The 17958-nt window shown below is 39.9% G+C and overlaps 3 protein-coding genes across 4 annotated transcripts; 2 read left to right on the top strand and 1 right to left on the bottom strand.

The window, feature by feature from the left end:
* The first annotated feature begins 742 nt into the window (after nt 1–742).
* Nucleotides 743–3797, top strand: hint3 (histidine triad nucleotide binding protein 3). The gene is made up of 5 exons (XM_040013156.1): nt 743–933; nt 1384–1501; nt 1676–1745; nt 2074–2200; nt 2533–3797. The coding sequence occupies exons 1-5, from the start codon at nt 793–795 to the stop codon at nt 2578–2580; spliced, it is 504 nt and encodes a 167-aa protein (XP_039869090.1). The 5' UTR covers nt 743–792; the 3' UTR covers nt 2581–3797.
* On the bottom strand, nt 3579–5422 carry si:dkey-29b11.3 (actin-binding Rho-activating protein-like). The gene is made up of 2 exons (XM_040013157.1): nt 5308–5422; nt 3579–4957 (listed from the first exon to the last, which is right to left on the bottom strand). The coding sequence occupies exon 2, from the start codon at nt 4947–4949 to the stop codon at nt 4455–4457; it is 495 nt and encodes a 164-aa protein (XP_039869091.1). The 5' UTR covers nt 4950–4957; nt 5308–5422; the 3' UTR covers nt 3579–4454.
* Nucleotides 5423–5439: 17 nt separating this feature from the next.
* On the top strand, nt 5440–16828 carry trmt11 (tRNA methyltransferase 11 homolog). Of its 2 annotated transcripts, none has more exons than XM_040013155.1 (13): nt 5440–5554; nt 6379–6444; nt 6583–6656; nt 6780–6861; nt 6997–7089; nt 7181–7315; nt 7391–7547; nt 7632–7712; nt 7857–8021; nt 8472–8544; nt 8862–8996; nt 13813–13933; nt 16514–16828. In XM_040013155.1, the coding sequence occupies exons 3-13, from the start codon at nt 6634–6636 to the stop codon at nt 16652–16654; spliced, it is 1206 nt and encodes a 401-aa protein (XP_039869089.1). In that variant the 5' UTR covers nt 5440–5554; nt 6379–6444; nt 6583–6633; the 3' UTR covers nt 16655–16828. The 2 variants fall into 2 exon arrangements, with proteins under 2 accessions (XP_039869089.1, XP_039869088.1); XM_040013154.1 differs by lacking the exon at nt 5440–5554 and adding an exon at nt 5883–6009.
* The last annotated feature ends 1130 nt before the right edge of the window (nt 16829–17958 follow it).

The raw sequence follows: 17958 nt of genomic DNA, 5'->3' as shown, positions 1-17958 counted from the left end.
ATCCATCTCATATCACCTTGAACACCTTGAACTACAGTCTTTAGCCTTGCAGCATAGTTTAATGCAGAGGAGGCGCACTTGTTTGCAAACACCTAACAACAGACCATAACGTATATGTACCCATTGCATGTGTCACAGGGGAAAGGAACTAAGAAAGACCAACAGTAAGGGAAAACCACGGCTAACCACATGAGTAAATGCAGGGGCGGGTTGGTAGGTGGTTAGTTTTGTTTAAGTTACAAAGTGGAGCAGTTTCACTGCAGCCTTGACTAACAATATAGCATCACTTAACGTCTATCTCAGTTAAGCTTTGTGCTGTTGACTTTAGACCTCAGAGTCTTTAATGCAACACTTCCACTTTAATATTCTCTAGCCTGAGCAAATTAACTCTTAGTTACCCCCTTCTATTTGGATCATATAGTAAGATAACTGACTGGTTTTGTTCTCTGACAGTAAGTGTTGGGTTTATTTTTATTTATTTATTTATTTATTTATTTATTTATTTATTTCTGTGAGACAACCATCCAGAGAGTGCTGAAAATACGACTTATATAAAAAGTTACATATGAGGGCCCTTCTGTTTCCATCAGAGAACATCAAAGGTGCGTTTGACACAATTGTTAGTGTGCGACAGATTCGGTCACCAGAGAAAACTGACAATATGTCGCCCTCTTCTGACAATTCTGTTCCCTGACATCTGCAATAAGGATCGACGAGCGATCGAGCTTGATGCGTTCGATGTTCCTTGGATCGACTCAGCATGCCTGATTGTTGACAGCTCCGTACAGCACAATGGCCGAAATCCAGGATACACAACCTGCTCGGGTTGATATTTCCAAAAGCAGCAGCAATGTGCCAGCCGAAGGATATGATAAGAAATGTATTTTCTGCAGGATTGTAAACAATGAAATGGGCACAGAGCTTCTTCACTGTGTAAGAAAACTGTAATAAATAATTACGAATGCGTTGCTAGCTAGCCTAAGACACTTTAATTGTCAATACCTGCGTTTACAAGTAGTAAAAGCTCTAAAACTAGTCCTTCAGAAACGTTTAACTTCACTGTATACGAGTGTAATTTAGTGGTATTGTAGCTAGTTAGTCCGATAGCTGTAGAGTTATTGATTTACTGTGTTGAAAGGTGTGGCTCACCCCCGACATATACCGAAGGCTGGTTGGTTAAACCGTAGCATAAGTTCATATTAAAAATACAGAGAATAATAAGCATATATTTATACATATACATAAATCAGACTCCAATAAATTGCATTATATTCAGTATACTAATTGCATTTGGCACCAATGCTAGAGGCATTCTGTAATGTCGTTCACGTTTAAAGTGTAAATGTGTGTGTGTGTGTGTGTTATATTGTGTTATTACTGCAGGATGAAGAGATCTCATGTTTCAGGGACATCAAACCTGGAGCCCCCCATCACTACCTTGTTGTCCCAACCAAACATGTAGGAAACTGTAAATCCCTCACTAAAGAGCACGTATCCTTGGGTAAAGTTTAAACTGCATACTTTTTAAGTAATGCTCATGGATTTTCATTTTACATCACCTCAGACAATATTGCTGACATATTACTGACTAATGCTATGGATGGTTGGAAAGTATTTTTTAAAAAGTAACTGTAAATGTTTGAAATGGATCATCTTTTTTATTGTTTATGTCCAGTGAAGCGGATGGTCGACAAAGGGAAGGAAATCCTGGAAAAAAACAACATAACGGACCTCAGTGATGTCAGGTGGGTTTTATTTTGGTACTTCACAGCTCTCTATGGTAATTTACATTAGTGGGTTATGAATGTATGACCTTCAGACAGTTTTAGTCAGTCATCTTTTGTTGCCAGACCACCAAATATTCACCGTTTTGCAGTCAGTTTTGTTTTTTAGTTACTAATAGAACAAGCACTTAATCTAGTCAGAATTATAGTAGATCATTTGTAATGCAGTTTAATTGCTGATGACTAGCTTAACCTTAGTTACAGTTTGCTTTGTTGTTATATCAGATAAAATGAGTTAAAAAAAACTAAAAAATAAGTAGTATTTCTAAACCCTTTTCTTTGTCTGCAGATTTGGTTTCCACTGGCCTCCATTCTGTTCTGTCACACACCTCCACCTTCACGTCCTGGCACCTGCCAGTCAAATGGGCTTTATGTCACGTCTCTTCTACAGACTCAACTCCTACTGGTTCATCACAGTAAGCCCTGTACTTCAGTACTACAAGTTACTGTGTAGAAACTTTATTTAAACTTTTTGTGTGGAAATGGAAATTTCAAATGAAAAAATGTAGACCAGTGTCAGTCTCTAACTTGTTCTGTATAAGGACATTGCTGTGTAAACCTGGTTTTAAGTAACTTGATTGCATCAGTGAACTGCCCTCTAGATTTGCATTGTCAACACATTAATATATTCAGTTCAGTAACTCCTAGTGGCATCATCTTAGTTCACCCAGCTGACGTTTTAGGGTCTCACAGAAAGATTGCTGACAGTCTGACTTCTGTTCTGTCTGCCTTTGTTAATGTTTTGCAGGCAGACCAGCTGGTTGATCTTCTCAACTCTAAAGGCGAGACAAACTGATCACTGGATCTGGATCATTGGATCTTGCCATACGTGACTGACTGCACTGAGGTGACTTGCAGATCAGGCGTCTTGCAGATATCATACTGGAAACTACTTTGCTGACTGTTTGTCTACAACTAATGACTGTATTTTAAACAGGTGCTATACCTGCGTGAGATTTTATATCCTAAGTAGTATGAGACATAAAGCCTTAAAGCCTCTTTTAAAATCCCTAACAAGTGCTGTAAGGAACACTGGAGTTTTGACAAGATAGGTAAATTTATTTAAATCTGCTCTAATAAAATTGTATTGCTTTTAGGGACCAATGAGCAATCAACTTTGAATTCCTATAAAATAGAACAGTGTGTTCATTATCATCCTGTTACAGAAACACTTCAGTACGCGTTGCTTCCTTCTTCCTTCTTAGATTTCTGTATAGTGAGCTCAGTTAGACAAACACACTTGGGACACTTGTTTTTGCATTAAAGGTACTAGATTGTTGGCTAAATATAAATACTGACATGAATGTTTGTGATAAGTCCATATTATACCAAGCATATCTCAGCAAATTAATGAAACGTCTTTCTCTCTTTCTTTTAAACTGACTGTAAATTTCCCTTTGACACAGTGCAAGATATTATACAATGTGGGTAATGGCCAGCGGTAGTGTGCTACTTTCTGTGAGGCATTATGGGCTACTTAGAGTGCCCTGTACACACTGACACAGAGAGAGCACAGAAGATACAGTGTAAAACCCACTGTATAGTGAGTGTTCTGGGATTTCAGATTTCTCACAGGCCGTTTGATTTCCTGTCTTGCACAACTGCTTTCATGCCTTGTATGTCTGCTCTATAACATGAAACTGCAGAACCCCCCCCCCCCCCCCCCCCGAAAGTTTGCATTATTGATATCAATCATATAGAAACTGATAATCTTGGCTATGCGTTCTTACATCAAGCTTGCAATTTGTGAAAACCACTCAGTAATCCTCTGATGCTGATAGTAATGTTAATTTATTTTGTTATCAATGACCTCATCAAGCAGTGAAGTACAATGGGGGGGGGGGGGGGGGGGGGGGTTCAATGTCATGTGGAAAGATGAATGAAAGTATGTGCTGTGAAATGATGTTATACTTTACAATGGTAATTGGAATAAAACCAACAACAACAAAATGTACTGTACAAAAGGTATGCACTTTAAGAATGGTTTTAATTTAGAATAAACAGTATTCTGTTGCTTCTCAGTGCCTTTGTAGTATCTCAGTATGGTTTACATACAGACCCTTTTTCAGTTTCACTCTTAACTCACCTGCAGTAACACTTTAACACACAAGACATCGTTTCTTATCTTTATTATGATACAATTAGGAGACAGTGTTAATCTATTAATGCTGTGTGTTTAAAAAAAATATTCCTGTACTTTCATACTTTCAATAAGAGCTGGTACTCAGTCTATAGTTCCTTATGATGTGGTTCTTATTGCTTTAAAGCTGCACTATTAGTTTCAAAATTTGGAACTGTAGCAATATTGTGTCATTGCAAAGCACACTTACACTTAAAATAAATACATGTTGAAGCAGTCAGGCCAAGTCGGGTCAAGTTCATCCTATAGCACCATTATGTCTGTCACAGGCAGCCTCATGTTCTCTTTGGCTTCGGTTCGGTCCCATTAGCAAATCTGATGTCATCTCAACTGCTCACTGCTCCACTTTCACCTCGTCAACAAGCTGCTGGAGGGAAAAAAAATGCTCAGGTTTGAAGTTACCTTTTCTCATTTTGACTGACATTTAGTGGTTTCCCCATGTTCTTTGTCTGCACGAGCTGCCACATCAAGTGCCTGTGTACCTGCGTGTACTACACGTACAATGAATCAAGGCATCTAAACATTTCTGGTCACTGCAACAAAGTGATAACTACGTGATCATCCTTCCCCTGCCACAGCATCTCCCCTTCGAAGTCAACCAGTCTCTGTTTCCTTGCTCGCAGAAGAATCCCAACCAGTTTATTCGAGATAGTCACATAATGCTCAAACAGCTTTCCAAATCTTACAGTAATCACTTTCCCATCGCTGCCCCCCGACTCCCCAATGCTCCTTATGACCTCACACAGCTCCTGAACCTCTCTGCTGATGTGTGTGTGAGCATCCCTCCCACGTTGCTCTGTCAGGGAACCCTGCAGGGGTTTCCCATACTCATCCCCTCCCCTCGGAGGGACCACCGTGCTCGGTCTGGTGTTGTGACTGAAGGGATTGTGCTTCTGGTACTCCTGGTGTTCGCTGGACCATTTCTGCCAGTTTTCCTTCAAGCCTTTCACAGAAACGATGCACGCCGCAGGAGTTTGGGCGTTCTCTTCTGTTTCCACGGTGGTGCTCTGGCTGTTTGTTCCCATGTTTGACTCTGTTCAAGACAAATTTGAATATACAATCATTTCTCAACAGAGAAATGCACCATCTTAATCTTCCTAATGTTACTTTATTGTTTCCAAATTCTTTAAGTCTATCCTACTTATTTTTCACACAACTGTTCTTGTGATCCAGCTGTGTGTATGATCACATCAGTTATGACTGGCAGCCGCAATCTTAAATCGTAAATTCAGCTGACAGCTCATTAAAACGAAATTACTTATTTCCCACAGTTAATATAATATCATTATCAAAACAACGAGTGAACATCTAGCTTTGTAAAGTAACCTGGAAGTTTTCAGTCCTTCAGATTCTCGTAGTAAATATAAATAGTGACACACTGACCTGATCCTCCCTTCACCTGCAGTTACGCTTCATTGCGACCAAAGAGCAAGAATCCTGGTTACACTGTTACTAAGTAATACAACTTAACAACACTGCAGCAGTGCTGACAGAGGCAAGAGTGCGGATGGATGCCTTTTTGTCACCAGACAAAACCACTGTGATGGACATCAACTTCAGCCAGTGACACGGCAGAGACAACCCGGACAGCCAATCAGTAGGAGGGGCGGTCTTACAAGACGGCTCTGATGTAAAGCAGATTACAGACTTTATCCACACATGTATGACCAGAATAGTAAAGCATACCGATGTGTACTGATGACAAAAATTTGCTTACTTGTGACATTAAAAAGACACATACACACAGGTTTATGAAAAAAGTGATAAGGAGTTTTTTTTATGCAAATAAAGGTTGCAAAATAACATTAAAAACGAAGTATTCACCTGTGCTTATGTATGATAATGTTAGCATAAAACAGCGGCAGTACAAAACTTAATACGAGTGTATCATAGCTAAATGAAACACAGTACCTAATTTTTCTGCCATTTATAGAAATACAGTCCCCAAGCGGTACTTTGCGTCAGAGCTCGGTTTCAAGCCGGACGTATTTTTAAATTGCGACAACAATGGCTGCCTTCAGTAGTCGATCATGCCTCCAGTATTTATTGCATCTTGCCCAGGATAATCTAGACTTCAGGTTACCGGTAACAAGCATCAGATATTGTCGGTTTCTCTTTGGTTCAGAGTGATTAACTGTTCGTGTAAAAAGCGATAATTTGCAGACTGGAGTCTCCTCTGACTCTCGGTTTGTGTTGGGCTCATTCAAAGTATGAGCCCATAACAAACAAAAAAGTAACCTACTTTTGGAGACGAGATGTCTACAATTTGATCACAGCAATACATCAAACTTGAGCAATGGTCTGGCAGATAGAGCATATTGCGTTGTTTTATGGCATTATTTTATGCCTACATCACATAGAACCAGTTTGTAATCATTTAATTTAATATTTCATATGTGATTCTTCTGTTTTGTGTAACATTAGTATTCTCGCTTTATATGCCGTCTTATGCAGGAAATAAAAGCTCTGCTGGCTCTCAGAGGGAAACCATTTCGTCCCTGTGAAAACTTCAGAGAAAAGGTTTGCATGTTGAGGGGCTTATTCTAATCTGACTCTCTATTCTAATACATTGATTATTGGCAGCAGAATGGTGATGTTTCTCTTTAGTAGATCTCACATTTCCCGGCAGTCACTCCACATCTCTCCTCTTCTCCGTAGTCTCCTTTCTGGTGCCTGGATGGTTTGTCTGAGGAAGATGTCCGCAGCATCATGGCCAGATCTGTGTGTGCAAAGTAAGTGTTTAAGCTTTGCAGTTAGGAAAGTGAAAGAGCCACATCTCTACTGATGGAATAACTGTATGCTGCACAGATTCGAGACTAGCTGTGGCTTTACTTCATGTTGGGTTGTCCTTCTAGGTCTGCTTTTGAACTGTGGGGCCACGGGCAAACACACAGTGAACTCAGAACATCCCTTCTGAACTTCCCCTCAGAAATCATGGTTTGTTGTTTAGAGTTTGTATCATACTATTCTGTTGGAAAGACAGATTTTTGCAAGTGTATGAAATTTAATTTCAAATGTTTACGTTACACAATAACACATTTCATTTCTGTTTCTGCTCTTCATTCCCTGCAGAGTCCATTCATGCACAAAGACTCCACATACAGGATAAACGTCTACACATTCAACAAAACTTTGCTGTTTGCAGACAGAATCAAAAGGATCGATGTAAGTATTTAGATGTGCGAGTGCATGTAAAAACATATAAATATGCACATAAAATAATAATAATACTAATAGTAAAATGCAATCTCACCAGGCCTTGGAGTATCTTCCCTTTGAGGGGACAGTAAGCCTTAAGAATCCCCAGCACATCTTCTGCTTATTAGAGGATTACGGCACAGACCCCAACAATATCCCCGAGGATCCCAATTACATCTACTTCGGCAGATGGGTAAGATGCATTTTGCTACTTGTGTACATTAAATGAATGTGGAGCGATCTACAGCTGAACTCTTCCGTTTTACAGATAGCAGACGGTCAGCGTGATCTGATTCGCTCCCACAGTGTGAAGAACAGACACTTCATAGGAAACACCAGCATGGACGCTGGCCTCTCATTCATCATGGCCAACCATGCCAGGGTCAAACAGGATGACCTAGTTTTTGACCCATTTGTAGGCACAGGTAAGTTAATCCAGTCGTTGCTTCCCCCCACAGACAGCTATAGACAGCAAAGTAAATACTTTAATGTGAGTCAATGTGTTTTAGGGAGCCTGCTGGTTGCGTGTTCTCATTTTGGAGCTTATGTATGTGGAACTGACATTGATTACAACACTATTCACGGGAAAGGTAAGCTCTGCTCATTAGAGATTACACCCTGCAGCAGTTGAAGTCTTACAGGTTAAGGATTGCAGTTTTATTTTATGCTGTTTTTCTATTTGAATCAGATCAGTCCCCTGTTCAGATTTTCTGATGGTGCCTTTTGTCTTTTAGGTCGGTCAAGCCGTAAAAACCAAAAGTGGCGAGGGCCCGACGAGAACATCAGAGCCAACCTGCGGCAGTACGGGGCACAGAAGATGTACGTGGACGTGATGGTGTCTGATGCCTCCAAGCCTGCGTGGAGGGATGCTGCTCTGTTTGATGCTATCGTTACTGACCGTAGGTCCTTTAGTTCACCCTAACCAGACCACAAGGGATTTAACATCTCCTTTCATTAAATATCTCTGTTATTCTTTAGATTTGATTGTTTCTTTGAGCTGTTAAAAATAAATAAAAAATGTTGTGAAAATATGCAATTATCAGGATTCTGACAGGGAGTGAAACGCTTTAGCTATGGTTCAGGCTGTAATTTGAAAATTATGTGCTGCTCATTAGAGTCTATTGAACACATTATTTCTGCCTGTTTCATGGATCATCTTTTTATGTTTTGTGTGGCTCTTCAGCTTATGGACACTCCAAGATTTTTGATGTTTCTTTAGAATTTGAGTAGCAGTACTGCAGCTAGCATGTTCCTCAGCTACATCTATTCTGTCTGTGTTCTTCGTAAACAGGAAGAAAACTCTTCTTGTTTTATTTTTTTGATACTCACTGTGTGACTTTTCTTGTTAGCTCCATACGGTATCCGGGAAGCCACGAGGAGAACAGGCTCCCACAAGGACATTGCTAAACCTGCTGAAGGCGTGTAAGTTCATCACATATTATAGTTATACCAACATCCATCTATCTATCTATCTATCTATCTATCTATCTATCTATCTATCTATCTATCTATCTATCTATCTATCTATCTATCTGTCTATATACATATACATATATATATACACATATACATATATATACATATATACACATACCGGTATACATATATAAATAACTGGGGAATTAGTCCAATGTTTAGTCCTGAGGAAACTAGTACATGAAATGCCAAATAAAACCACAAAGTTTTGCCATCACTGCTCTGTTCTAAATGTTGTATTTTTATTTCAATATTCTGCACAGTTTTGAAGAGTCTCACGTCCCAGTCTCACAGGCGTACCACCTGAGTGACATCTTCACAGATCTGTTAAACTTCTCCGCCCACCACCTGGTCATGGGAGGGAGGCTCGTCTACTGGCTGCCTGTCTACAGGCCAGAGTGAGTAAACAGACTTGGCATCATCACCTAGTCATAAACATTTTCAGAGTGATGATAAATCTGTTCAGTGTAGGAGGTAACTTACCAGTTAACTTGTCAGTACTTAAATTTGTAGAACTTTGTAATTGTTAGCATTTTGGGGTGGCGTCAGAAAGACATCTGATGCCAATTTCTGAATAAGAGGGGAGCTGAAAGCTTCTGCTTTTTCAATGCATTCAAAGCAAATATAATATACAGCAGTGTTTCTGGGGCATTTTCACATATCTTTGCTTCTTTGCATGATAGAGCTGTAACCTGCATTTATGGATGGCATGGCTGACTGTGTTTACACATAATGTTTTTAATGCAGTGTCACCCGAGGGCATCAACAAGCTAATGTTTTTTTGAAATAGTAATAACTAACTAATAAGCATCATTTTTGCTTCTTGTTTATGCCCTATCCAGTCATGAATATGTCCTTTTAAACTTGTTATGTGTATTTGGATTGACATATATACATATCCATACACATGTGCAAACACAAAGTGTATAAATAGTGGGTCAAAGCCCTAACTTCTCGCTATACCGTGTAAAAACAATATTTTTGTACATCTTTGACTTAAACTGATTTTAATTCATCATGTATCTTACAAATACCATTTATTTAAATAATGATCATGTGTGGAGCCAATACAGAACCCTGGAGGAAACCACATACAGAGTCCAAGCAGTTACAGGAGTATTCACACAGCTTCACAAAAAACATGTATTAATTAAATGTTTTTTTTACTCAGTGCAATATAACCCGTAATTAATATGTCATGACTGATTGTATCAAATGTTTTTAAAAGACCTTGAAGTCCTCCAATTGCATACCGTTTCTAAACAATAGCATCTGTAATCTCTTCGATTGATCCAGTTAATGATGGTGATGTTGATCTGAATCCATACTGACCTGTCTGGGAGTAATTTAAATGTATCGAATAATTTGTTGAATCGGTTATTGAACAGTTTTTCTAGAGGCTTGGAGAATTGTGGGAGTTTAGAAACAAGCCTATAATCTTTGAAGTGGTGTCTATCCTCAGTTTTATACAGTGACACAATTTAAAATATTTTTATATTGTGTGGACTTTTAGCGGCTCTGAGATGCTTTTAAAACCTTCATAGCAATCTTCATATCAGTATCATTGCAGTCAGTGGATGCTTTGTAATTATACTTATTTACAACATTAGTAATTTCTTTTTCCTTTATTCCCCTTTTCACTGCTGTAAAGAACACTGAGTTAGGATTTCAGGATTCATTGCAATATTCTTGGACTATAACAAGTTATAAGGAAACACCCGGGCTTTGTAAGGTGAGCTGGTGCGTCACTGCCAAGATAAGATGGCAACTGCATGTTTAGTTATTGTTGATTACCAACAACAGTTTTGAATTCGGAATTCAGATTTTAAGCTCAAACCTCATTATCTCAGTTTGGAAATAGTTTTGTCTTTGCCTTTCTTTAAATAATGATCTGTACAATAGGGGGCAGGCTTACGCCATAAACCAGAAGTGCACAATGCAGGCCTGTTGTAAGCACAACCGACGAGGTTTAAATTTGTTTTTGGCCTAATTAATTACCCAAATAACTAAACAATATGAAGCAAAGAGGGAATACATAGCAGACACTATTACATTTTATAAAAATGACTGATTACTGTCTATAATTAAAACTGGCTTTGTGATTTTTATTAAGGGAAAAGTGAACCCGAGAGACAGACGACAGTGTTTTACTGGATTTGTACACTCACAAAGGACCTTCTACTATCTTAGGGTATTTCCCTTTATTCTGATTCCCATGTCTAACCACCTGTGTGGATTACAGTAATGTTCAGGTGTGCCGAGGCTTTCTTGCCCATACAGCTGGGCCGCGGCAAACCACAACTGACAGCAATGTGCACTTTATATGCTGCCTAAGACGGCTCATCAGAGACAAAGTTGTGTATTGTTAAAGGTTCTGTGCGTTTGCAGAAAGCGAAGTGCTGACTCTCAGTGCAGGTGTTCATTTGTGTAGGTATGAACCACAACAAACTAAGGCAGAAACGGACGTTAGGCGAGGAAAAGCGCCACGGGGCTCAAACTCTTTCTGGTCACTCATTAAAAGACCAGGAAGCAGATGGGATAATCACGGATCCAGTCACCGGCTATTATTGTATCCTTGTGACTGAGAGACATCAGTTTGCAACCCTTTGACTTTTATCCATTTAGCCGCTTTGTGTTTCTGCACGCATCGAAACATATGCACGAATGTGTGTGTGTGTGGTCCCGTGTATGCGCACGTGCACACGTTTGTGTCACCATGTTCACACATTTGTCTTTGCTACTCATCTCATCGGTGCTTGACCCGGTGCCTGTCAGAGCGCCGTGCCAAAATAAACATCTGAGGCCAGGCAAGTCACATGTATGAACTATGTCTCTATGGTGTGCAGGCTGATCTGCGAGTGTGTGTGTTTGTGTTGTTGGATATGTGTGTCTGTGTGTATAAACCCAGACGCAGCCTGTCTCCTGGGTCTAATCTGGGGCTCTACAGGGGAGATATCAGGTTTCCAATACCCCCACATACGTGTGTGTGTGTATCTGCGGCAGTGGCTGTGATAGAAACAGTGGGGACTGTGTGTGTGTGTGTCCGTCTGCCTCATGAAAATGGGGGCAGTGTGTGTGTGATGACAGGGGACACAGAGTCCTGTCAGCAAAAGACAGAGCCTAGACCAGGTCAGACCGCTTAAACTCTCTTCCTTTTCTGCCCTCAAAAAATAAATGAAGAAAAAGTATCGAGACGGATGATGTGTTATCCATCATCAAAGCCATAAAGTGAGCTAATTACAACATAAATAAGGGAAGTAAAGATATGAATCAGCTGCATAGTCAGAAGTAATATTAGATGAATAAATGAGTAGTGGTGACATTTTCAGATTGTAATTTCTTAGTCGAGTTTAAGTTTCCAGAGAAATCGTATAGCAATAATTAAGCTTTTGCATGCTTCTACATTCAGTGTGATGCAACAGCACCGTTGTAATTTTTAGTTAAACTGTTGAACTTAAACAGCAAGTCTTCTCTGTCAGTTACAGTAAAGTAGACACTTGGAAGCAATACCTGTAGTACCCAGAAGCTGCGACCTGTCTATTGGCAACGTGAACATCAGTCTGTAAACAAGAAAGACTTGCAACTAGCAACTCAGACCTTGGTGATAGATTAAGGGTGCAGCACTGAAACGGGTGCAAAATAATGTGTCAGTGCAAACCCCATATAGCTCTCATAGGTGTGGTTAGTTTCTGGTTGATTTACAGAAGTTGCGCTGTTTTCTAAGCACAGGCACGGTCGGTTCATTTCAAAACCAAGCGCAATTAATAAGACGTGTTTTTTTTCTGTTATAATTAGTAATAAATTCTGTTTTGCAAACATTAGTAAATAAGTTTGCGCACTTGGTGCAACGGGGTCCGTCACAAAAATCTGAGTTTCCACCATTTAAATGCAATTTTGTCTTTATAAATACAAACACTACTGTTTCTTCTTCTCTTCTTTTTTTTGTTCGTGCTGGTGGAGTGTTAGTAAATCTGGCCCCGGAAGTCTACAGCTATCATTTGTATACAGACTGTGTTTGGACTATCCATTTGTTCACTCTGTGGTGAGTTATAGTGAGTGAGCCAAACTGTTTAAATCTATTGATTTTTTAAAAAAAAATCTTTTTGTTTATTTACTAATTTATTACAGTTTCCCATTAGAAATGTGGGAAATCTTAATGTCGATAAGTCTCGAACCAGTTTTACTGTGAATCTTAAATACCTGTCCAGACAAAACAAGAATGTCAAACACACAAAAATGGGCTCGCATCCACGATGAAAGTTAAAAAAACTGATGTGAAAGGGGAAAAAAGAGCTAGGGCAGGAGATCAAAGCCATCTCACCTTTTGAATCTCAATAATTAAGAATAAGTAATTTAAAGGAAACAAGTCGTTAAATAAAATAGGCTGTTAGTAACATGGTACGTTGTAATTACAAAGAGAAATAGGGATGGAAAAACAAGAAACTCATCCTTGTCATGATGCAGTTCATTTGTGCGGTAGAAATACTGAGCACCTGATTGGCAGCTCAGAATTGCTGCCTGGCTGCATCACTGCCCAGTCACCACGACAACCAAACATCCCATTACCCCAGAGCCCCAACTGCCGCCATGGCAACAAGGCAAACAGTCATGCACAAATCAGACTGAGTTGCTGGCCTGACGGTAGTTCGGAGAAAGTGCTACTGACACAAATATGCAAACACATACATCAGCTGCCGTTAATACGCCCTAACCCAGCCTGGCCGGCGATGACAGAGCCAGCAGCCAACCCGACAGGTCACCTCACTTTTTCCACCTTCATCTTCGCACAAAACGAGCTACCTTAGCCTCGCCAGCCGTGGTGGCACCGAACCTCTTGAATGTTTCGTGTTTATCTGAGAAACAGAAAGAAGCACATACAGAGCAAAGAAAGACATTAGAGCGCGCTGAAAAACCCCCAAAGAGCTGGCAAAAGTTAGGTAGTAATCTTGACAGAATTACTGTGTGTCCTGGCAGCCTTTTAATGGCCTCCAGATGACATCTGTAGCGCATTGTTATCACAAGGGACTTACACTTCCTCTCATTCAGACTTTTAGATGCGTACAATCAAAATTTATTAGAGTCAGATGATGGATATTGGTTTAGCTTTATATTTCTGTCTCTTTGTTTCCTCCTCATTTAAACTGATCTGTAGCATGTGTGTGTGTGTGTGTGTGTGTGTGTGTGTATCTGTGTGTTTGTGGGGACTCTTTCCAGGTACTGCGAGGAGATGGTTCCTCTTCATCCATGTCTCCAGCTCATCAGCAACTGTGAGCAGACACTCTCAAGCCACACCTCACGGCGTCTGATCACCATGGAAAAGATCAAAGAACCAGAGGTGTGTCCATGTGGGTGTTTGTGTAAGAGATGAAACAAAATGAATCAGTTGCCTAATTTACAGAGAAGGAAAATATTTTCCAGTTCCAGTGCGAGGACATGCTGTTTGTCGTCACATGATAGCAAATGCAGTAAATCAGGCTGCGTTGGATGCTGATTAGAACAACTAAATAGATGGCATTTGTCATTATTTTTCATTCTGTTAGCTGTTTGCTTCAGGTGATGTCATTCATCCAGTTACTGTCCAGATGAAGCCAAGGGATTTTAAAGTGCACATTTTCATCACAACTAGCTAAATATGTTGTTTTTAGGTTATCTATTGTGGTTGCATCATTACAAATGACCTCATATCTTCACAGCAGACCAAATTTGTGTCCGTGCTGCAGAATTTGTTTATGTGTGTGCATGAAACACACATAAACTGATATAACTTCTTTTTCTTCTAGTAAAATGAGAACATGTGTCCGCCTGCCTGTTCCTTCATGCGTTTAATGTTTTTTCATGGAGTTTTTTTTTTTTCTTGTCATGAACGCACGCGTCATGAGACGGATGTAGTATGCGCGTATGTGTGTTCTTTTACATGTCTCCCGCTGGAAGTGATGGTGTCTCTCTGTCTGTCTCGGGTAAATCCTCACCATCTGGCTGTGATTGGCTCATTTCTTTTATACTGGAACCCTAAAAGGCATAATCACACATTGTATGGAAAACAATCCATCTTTGGATCTGACATCCATTCCGCTTCAAAACCCCAAATTGCTCCCATAAAGCGCCTGGTATGACACGCACACACCGAGACACGTTGTGTGAGGTTATCTGACTGGTATCTGTAGCTCAGGTCTGTAGAGTTTTTTTTGTTTTGTTTTGTAGTTTGTTTGTTTTTTCAAATTGGCCTCCGTCTGCACCTATCTGCACGCGCTCGTCAGGATTCGCAGCCTGATGTGTGTCAACACTTTTCTATGCGTGTGTCTGCAGTTTCCCAGTTTTGACAGTGGAGGAGTTGGCCTCATTGTTTTGAAGGTTTCCTGTAAAGCTCCGTAAAGAAACCTCACCTCTTCTTATTTATGTGGTGTTAGAAAATTTGTTTGGTTACCCAGACCGCTTGTCATTCACCTCATTTTTCCATTCAGTATATGTAACTCTCCACCTGAAAGAGTAAAGAACCACTGTTTTCTTCTGTGCCAATTTTGTAGTCACGTCTTTTTATCCTCATCACTCTGGGGTCGTGCTTATGTTGTCAGTCTTTTTACCTTTTAAACCTGAATCTTTTCCTCAGAATGGCAATAAAAAACGTTTCCAGGTTGCTTGGCAGCATCGGCAAGCAAAGAGGGGGTGTCTTTGACAAATTACAGGCCCCAGGATTGGAGTCATCATTTCTCAACTCACCTCATTTACCTTAATAGTGGAGGTAAAACTGAGATTCACAACAGCTGATTTTCAGCTGCGTAACAGATAAACGGTCTTGTGTGCTTGTGAAGCACTACTGGAGGGATCAGCCATTTTTCCCAGTCCTGTTCCCTCAGTTGGTGTTTTGATGATGGTTGTGGAGAGTTGTGTCCTACGGGTGTTGAGTTGGGTTGAGATTTGGTGGCTGCAAAGGCCACAGCATATGATACACATTATTTTCATACTTAAAGCACATTCAGTGCTCCCTCTCTTTTGCTGCATGGATGGGGACATTCTCATCAAGGGAGAGACCACTGCAATCAGGACGGAAATGTTTCATTTATGTGATAAAGACGATCAATCAAAACAAACTTGGGATGACTGATGTCACGTTAGCGCAACAGAACCCCTCATTTTTGGGGCTGTTTATGATACTCATGCACTTCTCAGCAGTATGGCTAAGGATGCCTCACAGGCTGTCAGCACTTTTTCCACATGCAGCTTCTTTTCTTCTGACAATAATATCTAATGTCATTAATGCACAAACATCACAAAGCCATAATTTGTTACCCACTATGTACACTTTCCTGCAGATCTAAAGCCACATACCACTGTAGTCACTGTTCCTGTTAAAACACTGCCTACCTGAGAAGCCTTTGAGACTGGCACGCTTGCCATCTGCACCTTAGAAAAATCCAATTTTCCAGAAGCATTTAAGTCTTTCCCTTCTCCCATCCATACAAAACCTGGAACACCTGCTCAGCATTATTATACGTGCCACGAGGCGTCTTTTGTGTTGAGTTTTCCACATCTCCTTAGGTTTTTCCTTTATTTCATCACCTGTGTGTGTATTATTAATATACGCATAACTCTTCCTATTCTATAAACATGCCAGACATGTGCACACCTTGTGAGAGAGTACTGTGTTGATTTGTAGGAGGAATTTAGCAAAGCAAAAATAAAAGCTGCCTTTTATTCAGGTGTTTCTGATTTTGTTCGTTTATTTATTTACTTCATTTCTTTGTTTTCAAGATGTAATATATGTTATTCATAATGAAAACTTTATTAGCAAGATGTCATGCTGGTTGGAGCAGCAAGAATATTTTAGTAAACTGAATAATTTGTTTCAATATCTGTGGGAAACTTGTAGATTTTTAAGTTAAGCAGGTTCAACAGTAACCTCTGCGTCTCTTTCCAGGAATTTGATAGCCTGGCCCATCTGTCAGATCCCCGCTTCAGCGCCTACCAGGGTCACAATGCCTTCAGAGAGAAGTACTTCAGTGGACTTAACAAAAAGTCCACCAAGGAGAACAACAAATCTGACGTTAGCGGGGACTGAACGCATCAGTGGGATGAAGATCATCAAATTTCCTCAGTGTCTTATCAAAAAAGATGAAACTTTTTAATCAGCGCATTGTTGTCAGTGCTCTCAAAAGAAAAACAAGATATCCCATTTTTAAAAAATCTATTTGTTTTTTATTTCTTTGCAAATAAACCAAAAATGTGCGTGTTCTTTCTGAGTGGTACTTTTGAGAGTCTGAAATTGGGTAAGAGAAAGGGAAACGAAGTGCATCTCTATAACAAATATTTTCTAATGTAACATTTATAATTTAGCTGTTAATTGTAAAATGCGGTAATTAAGAATTGACCAGACTCCCTAAAACATGGATCCATGATGCAGGTTGTGCATAGTTCATAATGTGGAACGTTCTACCTGGAAGACACCAGTGTCCATGTATGTATGTCACATGCTCAGATACTAGAAACCCAAATATAAGATTGCTGATGTCATTGTCATAACACAGCTCTGCCATAACCACATTCCAAAAGTGTTTTCACACTCTCTGTTACCTAGCAACTGGTCTTTATGTGTAAAATTGATAAGAGTCTATATTTTCTCATATTTACTATAATTTTACCCCCATGATGCCAGTGCACCTTATACAGATGAGGTCAAAATGATTACCCGCCCTATAAAATTGAAATTTTCTGTCAAACTTTTTTATTAAAAAAGTGTTTTTTTTAAGCGTAGCATTCCTAAACATACTGATTTTCCCCATAAAAGATAAATTATTCCAGAGAATAATTCAGAACAAACAAAATTGACCAGGATCAACATTATTAGCCCCCTGAGAAACTGACCATTTCACTGAGCCATAGTACAACCCACAGCTGTGTCTAAGAATCCAAAATTAAACTGGGATGTTTGGAAAACCTGTCTTAAAAATGACTTGCTCTGTTGAACAGCGCTTTGGAAATCCTTAAACAAAAGATTGAAATTTCATAGGGGTGCTAATAATTCTGTCCTCATCTTTACATTAGCTCTGTCAGTTTAACCGACTTTAACTCTGTCATAGAGCCCACATATTGAACAAAACAGAATGGACACTTATATCCACGGTTCTGCTTTGGCTCAGAGTAAGGGAGCATGTTTAGGTGGCCTCCCTGTGCAGGCAAGAGCCCAAATCACAGGGCGTCCCCACTTCTCCACCACTACAGTTAGTCAGCAGCTTTTGTTGTTTTCTGACCACAGTTTACATGCAGCCTGGCTCATTATTCATCTCCTGAGAGCGACGTAGCTGGCCCTCATGTGCATTACCCCTTTGCTCTGTTTATCAGTTGGGCCTCTGCCTTTCCACCACA

Source organism: Simochromis diagramma, unplaced genomic scaffold, assembly GCF_900408965.1.
Source record: "Simochromis diagramma unplaced genomic scaffold, fSimDia1.1 OVJJ01000618.1, whole genome shotgun sequence".
Lineage (NCBI taxonomy): Eukaryota > Metazoa > Chordata > Actinopteri > Cichliformes > Cichlidae > Simochromis > Simochromis diagramma.
Note: the sequence above shows the minus strand (reverse complement) of the source record. Positions and strands in the feature narration are given on the sequence as shown.